Source organism: Rhagoletis pomonella, unplaced genomic scaffold (genome assembly GCF_013731165.1).
Source record: "Rhagoletis pomonella isolate Grant_MI unplaced genomic scaffold, Rhpom_1.0 Rhpom_scaffold_00010, whole genome shotgun sequence".
In the NCBI taxonomy this organism is placed as follows: Eukaryota; Metazoa; Arthropoda; class Insecta; order Diptera; family Tephritidae; genus Rhagoletis; species Rhagoletis pomonella.
In genome coordinates this window covers 28298703-28319510 of record NW_023458564.1, presented here as the reverse complement: position 1 = coordinate 28319510, position 20808 = coordinate 28298703, and the positions used below count along the sequence as shown (strand labels likewise).

The window sequence follows — 20808 nt, the reverse complement described above, 5'->3', positions numbered from 1 at the left end:
TAATCTAAGATGCCTTCGATGAACGATTACCAAAATCCTAATTTAATGATTTTTGAAATTGCGATTAAAATAATCGTAATCCTAGATGCAATCGATTACACATGTAATCCTTATCGCCCAGCCCTGCTCGAAATGGTAAAAATCCAAAGGTTCATAAGCGGAAGGCGGGACATGTATACCAAGCGAGAGACGTATGCGAATCCAAAACTAACATTTGCTGAAACTGTCTCGTATGCCCAGACACAAACGGCGGCGCTCCTAAGTAGCCCAGCCTACAAAGCCCATCCAGTGGAAGTGGAGACACTGGACGTTATGAACGAGATACTGGAAACGCTAAAGTCAATCGAAGGAAAAAATATTCATGTTGCCACCGAGAAAAAGGATGCTGCAAAATACTTCAGTTGTGGAAAACAAGGCCATTTTTCACGCGATTGTAAGACGGGCGCCAACAAGAATAACAGTTCAGAAGGACGCAAACACAGGGCTGAAGAAGACGAACCCAACTCCAATCAGTCGTTGAACTAAAACGAGGCAAATTTGCAGAAAAGCGAATAACGTTACTGTTGGTGGATATTTGAATGGGCAAGAGCGAGTTCTGAGAGCGGATACTGAAGCGTCACATTCCATTATTCGATCTGATTTTGCCACTTGGTGTGTGATGTTACTACCTGGAGCAAAGTTGCAGACTAGAACTGGTGAGCGCACCAAAATATGGCCTCGTACAACAAGGTTATAGTGGCAGACATTGTGGATGAAGTCATCATCGGCGTGGACTTCCTACTTGGCCAAGGCATGAAGATTGACCTCCAGGGAATGATCCTGACATATCGCGACAGGAAAGTGCCACTTAAGGTTGGTTACTACAGCCAGTACTGCAGTAGACGGTTGCTCTTAGAGGAACTCCCGAAGATTTCACCAGAAACAGAAGTGGTTAGTTGGGTAGAGGTTGGCAGTGATGGAGGTGGAGTTGTTTCGGCAGAAGATAGAACAGCGATACAGGAAAAGCGTGCCTGTTCCGCAAACCCCGATTAAAAGAGGAAGCCACCACAAGAAAGTGGTCATGACAAGCCCAGCAATGTTTCCGGCAGGAACCCCGTTCAAATAGTGATACGCCGATGTCCGGAAATGGCGGCAGCTGTAGAAGCAGCGGCGCACTTCGACGTATCCAGGAAAAGGTCGTGGTTGGCAGAGGATGCAAAGGCAAGCAGTAAAGCCTGACGTCCTGGTTGAGGCTATACATGTCAAGATGGAGTACAACTACGGAAGTTTCAGCGTGAGGACTCAGATTAAGCAGTTGTGATGGGAGGATCGGAGCTGAGGAAGCTTCCGACCAGGGACGAAGTGTGGAAAACTTTGAGCGCTTTGAGCGACCTCAAAATATTTTGTGATTTCAAAATAGAAAAGGGTAAAGCAATAAAATCCGACTTCACTTTTTTGGTCCACCCAACTCAACACTACTTGGACTATTATACTCTGTATGCAATAAACACAAAACATATCTAAACCACTCTCGAATGTTTTGGTAACGTTTTGCAGCAACAATGCCATGGACAATCTAGAAAATGTTTAAAAAGTTACACCTTGCTACTAATTATTTTGTATGCAATATTGTAATGAAATTATAAAAGCTAGCTTTTCGAAAACTGAGTAACGAAATAAAAAGTAACTTCATTTTCATATTTTACAGGTCAATTCCCTAGCCACGCCTGAATGAACCTTAAACATTCCCTTTGGCAAAACTACAAATGCACACAAAGAATAAATTTTGGTAGCACTTTCTAAACTGGGTAAATTGGCGCTCGCTGTTACTCTCTCGGTATTTTGCGTTTGCTCACTTTCGCAATCTAAACTCCATGTATTTCATTGAACTTTGCTGAACTTTTTCTTGCGCCAGCGCATTATCCCAACCACCCTGAAGATACCCGTTGCATATTTTACTACAAATATTTACACTTCACCATAGTTGTATTCAAAAAAACATGTATGTATGTATGTATGTAGGTATGTATCTATACAATATGTGCATATTTATATATGTGAATACATGTGCAATAGAGCTGTCAAACTATCGATAGTCAAGTCCATCGATGTTTTACGATAGTCTTAAGGGTGACTATCGATAGTATCGGCCCATTTCATATGTTTTTCTAAATCCATTTATTTTTCGTTATCTTGCATTCTTTTATTTTATTAATTATAGCTGCTCACGGTTGCATTTTAGTATCGAGAAATACTGCTAGAAATTCATTTTCCTTGTAAACAGTCAAAAAGCGATTTCAGAAATTTTCCCTGCAATTCGCCTTTCGGAAATAAAAAAATTTCTTTCGAAAGACACTTTACATGCAAGGTGCCACTGCTCATGCAATTGCTTTTTGGAATTTCTCAATTTGAAATATACTGAATTGCACGGTCTGACACGCTCTTAAGACGGCAATGTAACCTCTGCTATTTCTACGCTCAAAATAAAAAATGGCGCTTTTAGAAATAATGCCATAAACCAACTAAACAGATCACCCAGCACGGCAACCATGTATTTGTAATTGCATTTGAGAAAAAGAAATAAAAATAGTTAATAACGTCATTTTTTATCGGTTGTTTCATTCACACACATGGTTCCATTCCGTTTCATTCACATGGTGGCGAAAAAATTACGTCACGCCAAAAAAAACTCTTTTCTCGCACACCGTCCTGGGTAATCTTTATTTGTTCGTTCGCGAAATATTGCTGCCAATTTTTGTTCTCTAAATACGTGCAAATATCAAAAGCTCTAGGAGAGAGAATACGCTATCAATGAAACGATAGTGGCGATAGTACTAAAACTATCGATAGTTATTTCAAATGACCAGACTATCGATACTATCGGTAGTATTGTCGATAGTTTGACAGCTCTAATGTGCAACGATGTACATACGTACATAAAGATACATCTATGTATGTATATTTGTACATTCCCCTCCATATGCAATCCTTTTTCATAGTCTCAAATTTTCTATTTAATCTCAAGCTTTCCCTTCGGTACAAATCTGTTGTAACTCGTTGGTTCTTCATTACATCTACCATCATTCTTTGGCTCTGTGTTCAAATTAAATTTCACCACGGGTGGTTTATCTCAGTTCTATGCTTCACCTCGCCTTACACTTATTATTTATTTGTTAACGAATTATCGTTTTTTTTTGTGAATACATATATCGCACACCGTCTTCAAAAGAGTCGCAACTCAAAATAATACGTTCTACAGAAAATGCGAAAAACTATTTCGTAGCACATGCCAATCATATGGGCAAGGGCGACTTTACCTTAAGTTGTTTTAACAGATTATAACAAAAATTTGCTCCAGCTTTTGCTGAAAGGTAAAGAAAAGCTCTGCGTACATTTGTAGCGCATAATCTCAAAAATGCCAAATTTTGAGTTGTGACTCTTTTGAAGACGGTGCGCGATATGTAAATTGCTCCACACATAAAATACATACATATGTATAATATTCTATTAATTTGCCACCTTACAGGAATCACAAAAGGAGGTGCAGCGGTAAAACGCTGTAAATTAGTTGTGGAGCAGTTTAGAAAGCAGAAGCAGCAGCAGCAGCGCAAATTTCAGCGGCAACGCTGCTGCTACACGGATTATGGGCTGTGGACAAAGTAAAATCCATTTATATCCCAGAAAATCAAAAAGCAAAGCAAATGGAAAGAAAGGAGGTCACGGTAAGTGTCACAGAATTGTGTAAAAATCGTTTAACATTCTTTTTGTCAAGATACTCAATAATTGTACGTATGATACTCGTACGAATCATCCCTGCAAATCACTCTTACAGAGTATTCTGAATTGTAGAGAAATTTTTGGAGAATTCGTAAAGATCTCATCCGATTTTTGGCGAATTTTCTAAAATGAAATAAACTGTGCACACTTCGTTTACGAAATTTCGGAAGAAAATCGGTAAAGCTTTGAAAATAATGCTGCTATTTGAAGAATTTCAAGCAGATTTTTTTCAGAGATGTCTTTATTTTTCGTACAGAAATTTCTCTACGAGTTCGTGTCAACCACTTCATATAATTTTCTTGGAAGATTCGTAAAAAAATCGTTACAGAAATTAGATACTACTCAAGATTTCGTTAAGAGGTCCTTTTTTTGTAACTGGTAATCTCGCGAACGGCAGGTCCGATTTTCATGAAATTTTGTATATAAATAGCTTTCAGCAGCCACCATATCAAGGGCCAAAATAATTTACTTTTTTCCGGGAGGTGGACCAGGGACCGATCTTTTCTAAAAAATCTTCTTGAAATTTTGTACGTAGGAACCTTTTTGCCTAGATTAACATATTGGATCCCTTTTTTCCGGTAAGTGGACCAGGGCCGATCTATTCGAAAAAATCGTAACTAAGGTCCGATTTGCTTTAAATTTAGGACGTAGGTAGATTTTTGCCTAGATTGCCATTTAGGATCCATTTCTCCGGTAAGTGGACCAGGGATCTATTCGAAAAAAGCGTATTTATGGTTCGATTTGCTTTAAATTTGGCACGTAGATAGCTTTTTGCCTAGGTTAACATAAAGGATCTATGTATTCGAAAAAAAAACGTATTTTTGGTCCGTTTTGCTTGAAATTTGGGATATAGGTAGCTTATTTCCTGGGTTAAGATATAGGATACCTTTTTCTGATAGATGGACCAGGGACCAATCTATTCGAAAAATGTTTAGGCTGGTTTTCACTACGTCAAATTCAGTGGCATTTGCCGTCAAATAAGTGAAAACACATTGTCAAATGGGATTAAAAAGCGGTTTATCGAATTATTTCGATCAGAATAGGTCTTTAGTCGTGTACATGAGCTGATAAATCGGCTATCTGTCAGTTTTTGGCCCATAATATTATAGGTAAAGGTATAAAGTTGTGTCAAAATATGTCGCCAAATTTTGGCGTCAAAATATGACATAGTGAAAACCAGTCTTTATTTATGATCCGTTTTGCTTGAAATGTTGAATAATGATTCCCATTTCATGCTCGGCGGCTATTTTAATATGCACGATTTTCGAATCTGGAATATTGAGAGCCGCAAGTGACCACTAGGAGACAACAGACAATACCACAACTTTTAGAGACAAGTTTTTCAGTGTAAAATTTTACCGTGGTTAAAACTTAGTTTAAACGCTTGAGTTAGCTCGTTTAAACCAACATTATTCAATCAAATCTCAACCAACTGTTAAATATAAACGCAGCTTAAGTAATCTTAGTTTAAACTGGCCCTAAGGTCGAGCTATTGCCCAAATAGTATGAATGCATACCTTTTATCGATAGGTAATTACTAATAAATGAACTGGTAGCCATGCTGAATGTTGAGTCCCTAGCTGAATCTTTTCCTTGCACTATTATTTGAACGCTTTACCGAATCATATACATACTCAGAAATAGAAGTTGATAATTACCTAAATTCATGTTAACCCACGCTCTTGGTCATAAATCGAGTTTTGAATTCGATGGAAGGAATGCCAGACAATTTCGTGCCAACGATAAGTGAGCTAATGGAGGAAATTAGTCTTGCTCACAAAAAATATTTCCCGCTATTTCTCTGCCGATCTTAGAGGCGGCTTCTTTGAATCTCTCCTCCGAAGGGAAATACCTAAGTACCATTCTGGACTCTGAACTAAATTGAAAAAGGAATATGGAGGAGAGAGTTGAAAAGAGTTTCTGAGATACCAATAATTCAGGCAGAAAACTACAACCATCTCTAAGTGATCATGTTATTAAATCAATGAATACACTAAAAATTACTTATAGTTAATGTTAATTGTGAAGTCAAGGTCTATTTGGCTGCGACTAAATAGGATAAAGACGGAAGACTTTCTGAAACTCAACAGATCTGCAGTAAGGGTTCTCCCGGCATCATCACGGGACACTATGCTATTGCAACGATGCTCTATACCGAGTTCTCTCTGTAGATGGCGAATACCGAGTTCTCTCTGTAGATGTGATTAGGAAGCCATTGACGTCCACGCCTAGGATCAAAGCGACTCAAATTTCCATATTCTCACGCTGTTTTCCAGTTTTGCAGAGATCGCAGAGGGAGAACTCTTAAACCTTCTTAACTTCATTTGGGATAGCAAATACTTCAGGCACTCCCAAGAAAAAAGTTTCCTAAAAAGTTTCGTATGTGCGTCCTTAGAATACGAATCTGTAGTATGTCTGATTTAAAAAAAATCGACTTCCGTTCAGTTCAACCCACTTTCGGTCGAAACCGTGCGACAAAAATCAAAACACACGAATCGGTCAATATACCCACGAAGCTATGGACCATATGTAGTGAAACTGCGTTTTTATTTTTTCTCTTTGACGATTTCAAAGATATGATTTATTCCAATTTTTTTTTTTTAATTCAGTGCAATGTAGAATAATAATATGGGTACCAAATAAAAGAGCAAATTACGTAGAACTTAAATAAATATAAATGGTTCACGAAGGCGAATGCCCTGTGAAAAATTCCCTTTTAATTAATTTTAGAAGTTCGAAAATCGAGGATGTGGTCGTGTGTATATTAGTTCTTAACATAAATTCTTTTCCAAATTACATATTGAAAATTTTCTAGAACTTTTTCAGTACATAATCGTCCTTTTGCGCCAAAATTTTTTTCTTTTTAATTCTACAGACTTTTCCATTTCATTTGATACCCATATTGTGATTTTCCATTACACTGAGTTTTTAAAATAATTTTTTTGAATTAGTTATATCTTTAAAGTTTCAGAGTTCTTTAAAGTAAACTCCTGTCGTCCGATAAAAAAATTAAAAATGTAGGATTGCTATTTTTGAGTTTGCGAATATATTAATTTTTTTTGTGTATAAAATTTACTGTCGCACGGTGTTTTCATATAGAAAGCAAACAACTGATTTTTATGTCAAGTATTAACTTAAAAATAGCATGAGGCAAGCTAAAGCAGTGTTTGCATTATTCAACTTTGCGTTCAACAATTGCGTTCAACTCAACGCAGGGTTGCACGAAAAAAAAAGTTGAATGGCTAAATATTGGCTGGCGACCAACTTTGTTGAAAGCGATTAGTTGAAAGGCCATTCAACCAAAAGTTGAATGCAAAGTTAACCAATGCAAACACCTTTTTATGGCGAATATTTTGATATTTTTTCATATTTTGATATTTTTAGCCATTCAACTTTTTTTTCGTGCAACCCTGCGCTGAGTTGAACGCAAATGTTGAACGCAAAGTTGAACAATGCAAACACACTTTAAGAGAAGCAAAATGACACTGAAGATAGCACAACGCCTAAACCGGTTTATCTGCAAGCCAAGCTTGACAAGGGATGACGGAAATTTGTTCCAAAATAAATCAGAAGCAAATATATTGTAAAGAAATGAAAGACGTTAAACATAGGGCTGCGCGATTAATTGATTATTCAAAATTTTAATTACTCATAAATTCGATTAATTGGAAATTATGATTACTCAAAAGTTCAGCTACTCGAGTAATCCAGATTTTTGATTAACCAAAAACAAAAATATTTGAGTAATTTGCTTTATGATTAATCAACATTATGAGTAAAGAGAGTAATCAACATTTCAAAGTACTGTTTACTTATAAAGCAGTCGAAGTTCCTTGATACTTTGAAAACAACGTTTCTGTTTTTAAAAATGTAAATGATTTTTTTTTATATACAGAATGTAAAAAAGAAAATAAGCAATTTCCAAAGCAAACTCTTTTAACGAGCAAAATTAATTTTTTTGGAGTAATCGTCTTTCAAGTAACTCGATTAATCATCGTTTTGAGTAATCAAAATCTTGATTAACCGAATAACTGATTAACCAACTTGCTCGAGTAATCGAATAATCGCACAGACCTAGTTGGTACTTTTTCATTTTTCATTCATTAAAATAAGTCTCAGAATTAAGTATGTACATTTTCATAAGAAAGGAAGGAGGTTCGTGTCAATATTTATGAATGTTGCCCGATACCTAAGAATATCTTCTTCTTCTTATTTAGCGCTGTAACCGCCTAAGCGATTTTGGCCGAGTTCAGCAAAGCACGCCAGTCGTTTCTCTTCTGTGCCAACTGACGCCAATTGGAAACGCCAAGCGAAGCCAAGTCCTTCTCCACCTCATCTTTCCATCGCAGTGGGGGCATCCCTCTTCCTATGCTACCACCAGCGGGTTCCGAGTTGAATACTTTCAGAGCTGGAGCGTCGGTGTCCATTCGAATCACATGGCTAAGCCAGAGGAGCCGCTGTATTTTAATTCGCTGCACTACGTCTATGTCGTTGTAAAGCTCATACAGCTCATCGTTCCATCGTCTGCGGTACTCGCCGTCGCCAACGCGTAAAGACACGTAAATCTTCCGCAAAATCTTCCTCTCGAACACTCCAAGAGCCGCCTCATCGGATGTTGTCTATGTCCATGCTTCTGCGCCATATACCAGCACGGGCATGACGAGTGACTTATAGAGTGTGGTTTTCGTACGTCGAGAGAGGACTTTACTCCTGAATTGCCTACTCAGTCCAAAGTAGCACTTGTTGGCAAGAGTGATTCTGCGTTGGATTTCCATGCTGACATTATTATCGGTGTTAATGCTGGTTCCCAAGTAAACGAAATTCTCTACTTTCTCGAAATTGTAACTGTCAACAGTGACGTGGGTGCCAAGGCGCGAATGTGCTGACTGTTTGATTGATGACAGGAGATACTTCGTCTTGTCCTCGTTTACCACCAGGCCCATTCTTTGCTTCCTTATCCAACTTGGAAAAGGCAGAACAGACTTCGCGGTTTTTGATACCGATGATATCGATGTCATCGGCTTAAGCCAGCAATCGCACGTTCTTGTAGTAAATTGTTCCTGAACGGTTCAGTTCTGCAGCTCTTATACAGCTTCTCCAACATCAGATTAAAGAAATCACATGAAATGGAGTCGCCCTGTCTGAAACCCCGTTTAGTGGCGAACGGCTCAGAGAGGTCTTTCCCAATTCTGACGGAGCTGGTGGTATTGCTCAACGTCATTTTACACAGCCGTATGAGTTTTGAGGGGATGCCAAATTCAGACATAGCGGCGTATAGGCAACTCCTTTTAGTGCTGTCAAAAGAGGCTTTATTGTGAATACCTGGTATATGGTGGATTTGCCAGGTCTAAAGCCACACTGATAAGGCCAAATCAGTTCATTGACGGTGGGCTTCAGTCTTTCACACAATACGCTCGATAAGACCTTGTAACCTATGCTTAGAAGGCTGATCCCGCGGTAGTTGGCGCGAATGGTGGGGTCACCTTTCTTGTGGATTGGGCAGAGCACACTTAAATTCCAGTCGTCGGGCATGCGTTCATCTGACCATATTCTGAGCAAGAGTTGACGCATGCACCTTATCAACTCCTCGCCTCAGGCGGTGGAACGTCGACTCCGTCATCATCGACTGCGGGCTCGAGCTCTTCTTCTCTACAACTTTCCGTGCTGCTACCATTCGGTAGGGCGGAGAAGTGTTCCCTCCATTATTTAAGTACGCTCTGAACATCGGTTACTAGGTCGCCATTGTTGTTCTTACAGGAGTACGCCCTGGTCTTGAAACCCTCCGTAAGTCGCCTAACTCTTTGGTAAAATTTTCGGGCATTCTTCCTGTCGGCCAGCATTTCAAGCTCTTCGCACTCACGTATTTCGGCCTCTCTCTTCTTATTGCGGCAAATACGTCTCGCTTCCCTCTTCAGATCCTTATAGCATGTGTTGCGCGCATCCGCAGCGTGGCCCTATAGGCGGCATATTTTTTCTCTGCAGCTTCCTGACACTCCTCATCGTACCAGTTGCTCTTTCGGGCTCGCGGAAATCCGACTACTTCTTTGGCGGCGGTACTTAGTTAGGGAGAAATGTGGTTCCACTGCTCGCATATGTCGGTTTGTTGAAGAGTGCTCTCTGAGAGCAAGTGTGAGAGTCGAGTAGTGAAAGCACTGGCTGTCTGTTGTGATTGCAGCTTTTCGACGTTAAGCTTTCCTTCATATTTGGGCGCACATTTTTTGCTGCACAGAGGCGGGTGCGTATCTTGGCTGCAACAAGATAGTGGTCCGAGTCGATGTTTGGGCCTCAGAGTATGCGTACGTCTAAAACACTGGAAGCGTGCCTTCCGTCTATCACAACATGATCGATTTGGTTTTTCGTTTTTCAATCCGGAGATAGCCACGTAGCTTGATGGATCGTTTTATGCTTGAACCTAGTACTGCATACTACCATGTTGCGGACCCCGGCGAATCCGATCAGCCTCAATCCGTTGTCGGACGTTTCGTCGTGGAGACTGAATTTTCCGCCGGTGGTTCCAAAGATCCCTTCTTTGCCCACCCTGGAATTGAAGTCGCCAAGCACGATTTTGATATCATGACGGGGGCAGCGCTCGTACGTGCGCTCCAAGCGCTCTTAGACGAGATCCTTGGATGCCTCATCCTTCTCTTCCGTCGGGGCATGGGCGCAGATGAGCGAGATGTTGAAGAATCTCGCTTTGATGCGGATTGTGGCTAGACGCTCGTCCACCGGGGTGAACGACAGTACTCGGCGACGGAGTCTCTCTGCCACCACAAATCCAACTCCGAATTTGCGCTCCTTTATATGGCAGCTGTAGTGGACGTCGCAAGGCCCCAGACATTGCTTGCCTTGCCCCGTCCAACGCATTTCTTGGACGGCGGTGATGTCAGCTTTTGTCCTCACGAGGACATCAACCAGCCGGGCAGAGGCACCTTCCCCATTAAGGGTCCGGACATTCTAGGTGCATGCCCTCAAATCGTAGTCCTTTAAACGTTTTCCGTGGTCGTCATCATAAGGGGGGGTCTCAACCGAGGCTTTGCCTTGCTTCTTCACTGGAAGTGGTTTTTACGTGGCGGGTCCCAAACCCAGCGCGCAACCCATTTCTGGGACACCTAAGAATATGATTGATCCAAATAATAAAAAATCTACGAAATGTAAGAAACAAAATTGTTTACCTTGGTTTAGATTTCGGCGATTTGAACCAAACGTATGTGTTTGCCATACAAAATATAAAGTTTATTTTATGAAATGGAGGTGTGGGGCGTATGAGTAACATTAAGCATACTTCCCTGGCCTATTCAATATCATTTCAGTAGGCGCACATGGTAAGCAATATCTAATATTTTTTAATCGGCGTTCTTAAATAAAAAGGAAGCATATCAAATAGAGATGGGCGATCTCGTGACTTTTGAGGAACAACGTTATTTGTGACTGTGACTTTGCAGTCACAGTGATTTTCATCAGTGACTGTGACAAAAACAGTAACAACAAAGTTACGAAACAGAAATCTTTTACCGAGTGAACTAAGGGAATTATTCATTTACTAGCAGACCCGGCGAACTTCGTCCCGCCCAAAATTTTTATATATTTTATTGAAACTTTTTGGTCCAACATTTTCACCAACAATTCACGTTTACGATTTTCATTGGCACATTTGTCTGCTAAGATTGAGGTATGGTGGTCATTTGCCGCATTAAATAACCTAAGGAAAGTGTTATATCCGTTCTTGAAATTCTCCAGTTGTGCGGCATTTCATAGCACGGTTATTCGGAAAGCGAAATAAATTTAAATAAAAAGTTTCGTTAAAATCCATACAACCATTTAGGAGGATTTCACTCACAAACACACCTACAGAAGAATAAAAAAATTCATTCAAAGATAGCTAAAGGTCGGTACGTTTGTAGGCCTCACACCCCTTTTCAAATAGCCCAAATTTTCTCCATGAGTATGGGCTTGATTTCAACTATATACATATCTCCATACGAAGTTCCGGTACTGTCCATGAATACTTTCAGAGATATGCAGTATAAAAATTCGATTTATATGGGAGGTTCCACGCCCCCCTTTCCAACAGCTGCCCTCTTTCTTCATGAGTATGCGATTGATTTCGTATATCTCCATACCAAGTTCCAGAACTCTACCATGAACACTTCCAAAGATAGGCAGTATGAAAAATTCGGTTTGTATGGAAGATTCCACGCCCCCCTTTTCCAATAGTTCCAATTTTTCTCCAAGAGTATGCGATTTATTTCGTACATCTCCATACAAAACTCTAGAACTCTACCAAAAAATTTCCAGAGATAAGCAGTATGAAAAAATCGGTTTGTATGGGAGATGTCACACCCCTTTTTACAATAGCTAAAATTTTTCTCCAGGGTATGCGATTGATTTCGTATATCTCCATACCAATTTCCAAAACTCTACCATGCACACTTTCAGAGATATGTAGCATGAGAAATTCGGTTTGTGTGGGAAGTGCCACGCCCCCTTTACATATAGATTTTTTTCAGCCTAAAACCATCCTTGGGACACGTGCGGCAGGTGGCAGTTTCAAAAAAATCGGTTCAGCCGCTCTCGAGCCTTGCGAAAACTAACAAACGGCTTTCTAAATATATATTAGTTGAGATATATGTATTATATATTATAATTATATTTTGACAGTATCCGTTGTTTCTGATTGGCGCAAAAAAATCTTGCCTAGTGACGAATTCGCCCCTTGATATGGTCGTTACTTAAAGCTATTTATATTCGAAATTGCATGAAAATTGGAAAACAGGAATCTATAAGCTTATCCAGGCAAAAAGCTACCTACGTACCGAATTTTAAGCAAATCGGACCATAAATACGATTTCTTCGAACAGATCGGTCCCTGGTCCACTTCTCGGACAAAATGGATCATATATGCTAATATATGCTAAAAAGCTACCTACGTACCGAATTTTAAACAAATCGGACCGTAAATACGATTTTTTCGAATAGATCAGTCCCTGGTCCACTTCTCGGAAAAAATTGACAATATATCCTAATATATGCTAAAAAACTACTTACGTACCGAATTTTAAGCAAATCGGACCATAAATACGATTTTTTGGAATAGATCGGTCCCTGGTCCACCTCCCGAAAAAAGTTTATCACATATGCTAATACATGCTAAAAAGCTACCTGCGCACCAAATTTTAAGCAAATCGGACCGTAAATTCGATTTTTTCGAATAGATCGGTCCCTAGACCACTTCCCGGAAAAATGGGTCATATATGCTAATATATGCTAAAAAGCTACTTACGTACTAAATTTTAAGAAAATCGGACTATAATAAGATTTTTTTGAATAGACCGGTCCCTGGTCCACCTACCCGAAAAAAGTAAAATTTTTTTAGCCTAAAACATGGTGGTTACCGAAAGCTATTTGTATACAAAATTTCATGAAAATCGGACCAGCCGTTCGCGAGATTACCTGTTACAAAAAAAAGGGACTTCTCTTTATATAATTAGTATAGATTTGGCATCGCTGACTATTTTTGTCGTTTGTTCTGGCCATTCACACTCATTTTTAATGGTGTGAAGTTCTAATATCAAACAAAATTAATCAGATTTTAGTCTTAACCCCGCAAACATATTCTGAGCGTTCAGAATATATGAGTCCGAAAGGTGTCCTAGGTAGGTAAGAAATATGAGTTTCAAAAACAAAAAATTTTTTACTCTTATATGAATCTTTTAGGATTCATATATGAGCCAAGTTATGAGCCAGCACCTTGTGCCAATATAAAAACAATAAAGATTTGAAATTTATATCTAAACTTGTTTATACAGAAATTGAATATAATTAGAAAACAAAAAAGAACAAAATTTAGCTTCAGCTGCTGCTATTGAATGCATGTTGGAATGTGTATATGCATGTAAGTATGTATGTATGTTATTTGCAAGGACTTTTTGCGGAATGCCTTTGCAAATATAGTGAGTTGAATAAGACTCAAAGAGCAACCTAAAATAAGAGTCCGAATGTAGCAATTTATGAGGCCGATAAGGGTCTCAAAAAGAGTCATATATGAGGCCAAAACTTGTTTTAAAAGAGTCCAAAATGAGCCGTATATGAGGCCAATAAGAGTCCAATATGACTCATATTGAGGCTCATTTGATGTATTTATTTAAGCTCATATAAGTCGACATTCGTAGGAAGGGAAACACACTCATATCGGACTCTTAAATGAGCTCATTATGAGCGTAATTGCTCCGAAATAGGACTCCTTAAAGACTCCAAATGTTTGCTGGGTAGTACTTTTTTTATTTATGTAGATCGATACAAATCACATTATGCAAAAATTTCATAAACTCGAAATAATGACAAGGTCATGGCCTGCAATTTCAAAATGGGATGTCACATCAATTGGCTTACCTTTCAAAAATTAGGTTATTTATTAAACTTTTAATGCATATTGAATTTATGGTGCATTTTTGGCATAAAATTACATTACTTGAATAAGTAGTATGTATGTACATATGTATGAACAATAGTGGTATTTTATCGCTTATTTGCATCGTTTGGCATCTGACTTGTGGGTACAGCCCACATTTATTCACCACAGCCGCATCAACAACAGCACCACCAAGCATTCACAATACTTACATTCATGTAAATACATCGGAGGGTATCGACGATGGCCAGCGCCTGCCACCTGTTTACACACGACTTAAGGAGGACACATTAGTTCATACTACGATAACTAGCATCACATACATGCATACATATGTACACATATGTCTCGTTTGCTAAAAGAACGTTCTAACTCAAAAATAAAAAAAACTCAAAGTTTTACCCGAGTTGAGCGTTCTTTTGTCGCTCGTTTACAAAAGAATGCACCTCATCTCAAAATACATACGAACCCTTTTAATTAGCATCAAATCCTTCTGATTCGTATGGAGTTTTGCTTTGCTTTAAACACGCAAAATTATCTATTCAAAGTTTTGAAAAATACATACTTGCAGAGAATTGCTATTAAATTTATAAAAATGGACTTAGCAATATATTAAAAAATGGAGCTAGCGATATATTAAATAATTTTGACAATTTTTTCCCATTGTTTCTTAACCATCAAAGCCCAATCTTCAGATACATTAATTTTATTTTATATATTTCAACTTTATGGGATTTTATCTCCCGCACACATCTATCTCCTGCAATCAGAAATTTGTACTTAAGATACGCTATATTGCTTTCTCTTATTGTGTAATGTATTTAGGATCTCAACCTGTAATCTTTGAACACTCCTCATAACCCTTTCTATCTGATTTAAATTAAATTTGTTTTCTTCCGATCAAATTAATGCGAGAAATGTCAAAGGTTTTCCTTTAAGTAATTGAAGGTACTGGTAACTTGTCTGGCTTGCATCCATTTCCCCCACTGCAGAGACGTATACATATATAAATATGTATGTATGTACATACATAGATTTGTACATATGAACGATAGTACATATCTGAACCTCTGCACCAAGCAATGGTAATGGCATTAAATTGCAGGTGCACAGTAGCCGAAGTACCTGTTTTGCTGGCCAAAAAAGGCGAAGAATTGCCAGGAATAGATTTTTTGTCAAACAATATTGCAATGCAGTCATACCCACATACATATGTACATATATGGGACATTCTTTGCCAAGCGGGCTATCCCATCTCTGCGTTTTTCGTTTGATTCGAAACCTTTTGGAAAAATTATTCAAAGGATTTATTTTTAAATTCCGTTTGGTTTTTTAAAAATTCAAGATGGCGGATTAAATATGGCGTCTAAACTTACTATAAAATTATATTTTTCTGTACGACTTTTGTGTGTCTGGAGTTGGGTTCTCTAAAAAGGAAAAACTTGCTGCCGTTGTTTATGTTTTAGGATTTCTGATAACGAAAAAATTCAAAATGACGGATCCAAATAGCGGTCAAAAAAATTAAAATGAATCCGATTCACTTGGAACGTTTTCCTCAGGGAGTTTTTGTGGTTGTTGATTATTAATCTGAAGTCGGGGGAACTTAAAATCAAAATGGCGGATCCATATTGTATCTACCATATATCGGCGTATGAGATACACAGACAAGACGAGAATATTACACATACGCCATGTGCGTACTTTCGATTTTAACTTTCCGTAATAAATGGTAGATTCAATATGGATCCGCCGTTTTGAATTTTTAAAATCTGATTTCAAATTCGTAGTCAGCGGCCTCCAGTATCACCGTTTGTAAAGTTTTAAGCGAATCTAATCGATTCGAATTTTTCTAATCTGACTACAGATTCTTAATCAACAACTACAATAACCCCCGAGGAAAATGTTTCAAAATGTTTTGACTTAAAATCAGAACACCGATTCGTAATCAAAAACTCTAAAAACATAAAAAGGCGCTGTTAGTTTTTCTTTCTTAGTGTTAGGTTCTCTAGAGAGACAAAAGTTGTAAAGCAAAATCTAATTTCTAGTTCGTTTAGACGCCATATTTAAACCGCCATCTTGAATTTTTAAAAACGCCCAAAGACATTTAAAAATAGACCCTTTAAACTATTTTTTCCAAAAGGTTTCGAATTCTATAAAGCAAAACAAAAATGGAGAGCTGCGGTGGCCCGCTTGGCAGAGAATGTCCCATGTATACATATATGTACATCGTGAATGTCTGTTCTGCTTTACTGCATACTACAGTTCTAGGAATCCTTAAGTACTTACACGAGTGTTCATATTAATGCAGTGTGTAAGCAATTGTACAAAATCATAGCATACAAAGTAACACGGATTCCTTTCCTTATTGCTTCGCGCCATTTCTCTTTCTGACCTACATATGCATTGCCAAAGCTCTTACGCTATATTATTATTCAGTTTATTCAGGTGCATACGTACGTAAGTGCATGTATGTGTGTGAAACATTTGTAATTTTGTTACTAGGTAAAGGATGCTTTGTTTAATTATATATGTAGCCAGCCTGGATCTGTGATCGATAACTTAGATATGTATATGCATATGTACGTTGTACTGGGTAGCGAAAAAGGTTTGCAATTGCCGCTTCCCAGTTTGAAAGCTTACCTTGAGAGGATTTTACAGTAATAAAAATTTACCTACGCCTTTGGCGAGTCCTAAAAATAGCAAAAATCGAAATATCTTCCTTACTTTTTTATTTCCTGTAATTGAGTAGTCCACTTGCAAACAGCGTTATGTGATTTATAATAGAAAGCCATACATTTGAAAAAAAACGACTACGACAACAAGTAACAATTAAATGGAATCTTTTTTATTATCACCTGAAAATTTGAATAAATAAGAGATTATAAAATTATAACATAACATAACATGAAATAAGATAAGATTAACAGTCTGTACGACCTAAAGCAGTTTTCTAAGTTCATCAGAAGATGGATACTTTTGAAAGTTTATAAATAAGTATGATAGCGACTTTTGGAAGAAGAGTTAACTTTTGATGCTATTTTTTCAGAATTTAAAAAGAGTTTGCACTGTGTTGTTAGTGGACACGAAACTACTTTAAATACTGGTACGTAATCCACCAAAAACTAAAAATCGAAAAAATTTTACATAGCGCACTTTGCAAGTGGGCTACTCAATTAAGGTAACGATATGTAGTTATGTATGTATGAGCATATGAACTGCAACAGTGCCAAAAAATAGCGAATTGTCCTAACGTTATGCATTCGAAAGCAAACACTTGAATATGAATATAGATAGATAGATAGATATGTAGTTGATGAAAATCACTGCGACCAGTAGGTCTATTGTATCCTTAGCTCATCACAACGCCTCAACGAGCTCTAGAGACTCTACGAATTTCAGAGTAGATCTCGCGGCACATAAACGACACAGGTCACTACTTCTATATTGGCAGTAAGCTAACTTCTCAATGTGTAAGCATTCCGAAATCAAAGTGAGACAGTCTAGTACCATAGTTGTGAATGTATTGTGTACGTGAGTGCCGGTTTTGTGTATGTGTTGTGTACATGTTTACTTATAAACGTATGTCTTCCTTTTCTTTCGTACGTGTTTATTGATATATCTGTACTGTAATGTTTTCGGACGGTACTAGCTCTTACTGCCAATATAGGAATATTATATACATATATGACTAGACCAGATTCCTAAACTATACAAGTGACCTCTTAGCCTGCAATGCATTGGCCGGTTCTTGGTTCCTCCTTAGGGAGACCCATGAATAGCCTATATCTTTTAAGATTGTACCCTCCCATTAAGCTTTTAGACTGATCTAGACCCATGGTGATACACCAGTGCAGTTCCTCTAGTTTTGTATTCTCCTTCCTGAGCACTTCCTTTATGGTGTTGGGAGCCACTGCAAGGAAGGGCTCAGGTCCTATCGGATCTGGCCAACTGATCCGCCTCCTCATTTTCCTCGACTCCCATGTGCTCTGCTACCCATAACACTTGGATATCGTTATAGACGTAAACATTAGGTCGTCGGGAGAGCTTTTTGGTTTTCCGACATTACGCAAAGGAACTAAATTTTGTGTTCCTCACAGGAAAACGCGCTCGGAGTTTTTCTCAATATGGAGGATCCTTTTTACAATGTCTATCCGAAGTCTTATTAACTCCCTCCTTATGATGGAGGTGCAAATGGGTCTGATGAACTTTTTTGGGCTTAAGCCGAATTTATAAAAGATGGTATCAATATACCAGACACAAAAACTACAATAACAAATTATACACACAATGGCAACGAGAATCGCCACAAATGTACAACAAACACATCATTTTGACATTTAGAAGTATCGCGGCGAAAATGTTATTTTTCTGCCAACATCACCTTGTATGAATTCGCCTTGGCTGAGCTCCTTCTCGAAAAGATAATTAGTCTATCAGAACTGGGGTACGGCTCCATTAAAAAGTATGTGACCAGAGGCTCTCCCCAAAGAGGCGTTCTCTCCCTCTACTCTGGAGTCTAACCGCTGATGCCCTACTTCTAAGCCTAAAGAGCACCGGTTTTCAAGTCATTGCGTACGATGATGACATAGCAATTGTAGCACCGGGCAAACATATGCAGGTTCTGAGTGTGATATTGCAAAATGAACTCAGTCTTTAAACATTTGGTACAAGGAATGTAGACTTAGCGTCAATCCTACAAGTCCGAAATGGTATTATTCACAAGGAAATAAAGCTCCTGTATTCAAACGGGCCACCCTAAATGGGGTGGCACTTACTCTCACAACTGAGGTTAAATACCTTGTAGTTATTCTAGGGAAGAAACTTGACTGGAAACGAAAAATCTAAGTCTAAGACAGCTATAGGCAAAGAAGAGATATAAAACCCCATCCTTTTCTATGCGGTCACCGTATGGTTGACCCGATCTAAGGTGGAACGAGTGCAGAGGACGGCTGTCATGCTCGTCACAGGAGCACTGCCCACTACACCCACCAAATCCCTACAAATAATGTAAAATTTTCCACCTGTGGATCTCTACGGCGAATTTCAGGCCGGCTGCAGTGCGGCCAGGTTAAATACGATCTAGCCATGGAGCGACCTTAGATTCAGACACGCAAAAGTACTGGATTATCGTCTCTCTACCGGAACAACGTCAAAAGTAGCCATAGAATGCAGGAAGGAAATTCAATTATTAAGTGGTTCGGGTAGTTGTGAACTTTTACAGCGTTAGCACAATAGATCTTTCGAGATTTGATGCAATACATTGTATAAATCTGACCACTGATGAATATGTAGGATCTGAAACCACTCTAATAAGACGCAATCGGTTTACTCAAAAATTGCTTAATTTTTTTCGGAATGAACATCTTATGGGCTTTATTCGTAATAATAAGAAAGCTTATCCTTAATGGACAGAGTTCACCATCCAAATTGCGCTTAGCAGTTGGTTCATGTACCCGATCACCTCTTTTGTTAAGATACTCTATTGTTCCTCCCACTCTCTCAGACGAGTGCAACAAGTCGTCATATTGGAAGTCGAAATTCGTAAAGTAGCTCAAAATGCATTTAATTTTAAATCCAACAGCAGTTTTTCGGGATTGAGATAGTTTGCAATACTATACGAGAGGTGGATATCCGGATATATCCGGTTAATATCCATTCATTTTATAATAGGGATATACGGTTCATATGCATTCACTTTGGTTATCCGGATATCCGCATATTCTAAGCAGTTTTTGGGGGGATCCGTAAAATTTTATTTGAAATTTCTGAATCTATTGAGTTACAAAATAAATAATAGAGCACTTCATTAATACGCAAACAATTTCGACTTTGTTGCTAATTTTTAAATTCGAATATACGGATATCTGGATTATGCGAATAAAACTCCCAGCCCTACTATTTATATATGTATCTCTGGCCCTATGTAGTTTTCTTATGCACGTTATGTTTTCCTTGCAGCTGACTCAGATGCTGAAACAGACGAAGATGAAGGCCACATTGAAGACGCAGAGAAGTGTCAAAATCGAGAACGTGATAAACATGATGAGAACGATGAGCAAAGCAATAAAGATGCACAGGACAGTGATGAGGATGTGTCTGTATCATTACTGCGAGCCAAAAATCTATCCTTGCTGCAAAGCCAGTGAGACGACCTAATACAATTTTTTTGTTTAAAGTTTAGTACATTCAACCTTCTACTTTCAGAGAAATTTCTACGAGCCAGCAGAACTTCTTTCGCATGCTCGACAGAAAGATTGAAGAGGTGAGAAAATATTTGCCCCTTCGTTTGACTGAAAGCCCCTAAGCCCGTTCTTTGTTTTTGTAGGGACCCGATTACGATTCATCGAGTGAGACGGAGATCGCACTTGAAGAGGCCAGGCTGAACGCTTTAGTGCAACACTGGGAGTCAGCGAGTCTGACTGCCTCTATTTGCTCCTCCGCCAGCCGCTCGTTGCAAACGACACCGATTCGCCAAGCACCAGTAAAACAACTGGCAACGACCAGAACCGTGATGCAGCCCACGGTCGCTGTACCGGTACCGATGCCGATGCCAGTGCAGCAACCAGTGCTGGCCACAGACTTTCTAACACACGGCGCGTCACCAACGGCGGCTCAGTTGTCGGCGGCAGCGGTAGCGGCCGGCG

At 38.8% G+C, this 20808-nt stretch overlaps 1 protein-coding gene across 1 annotated transcript in view; it reads left to right on the top strand.

Moving 5' to 3' along the window:
• Positions 1 to 20808, top strand: part of LOC118746577 — a 56547-nt gene that overhangs the window by 16140 nt on the left and 19599 nt on the right. Inside the window, exons 2-5 of the mRNA XM_036480420.1 lie at positions 3506 to 3701; positions 20123 to 20306; positions 20369 to 20426; positions 20490 to 20805. Coding sequence (XP_036336313.1) covers positions 3623 to 3701; positions 20123 to 20306; positions 20369 to 20426; positions 20490 to 20805 — 637 coding nt within the window. The 5' untranslated portion in view covers positions 3506 to 3622. The remainder of the gene's footprint in view (positions 1 to 3505; positions 3702 to 20122; positions 20307 to 20368; positions 20427 to 20489; positions 20806 to 20808) is intronic.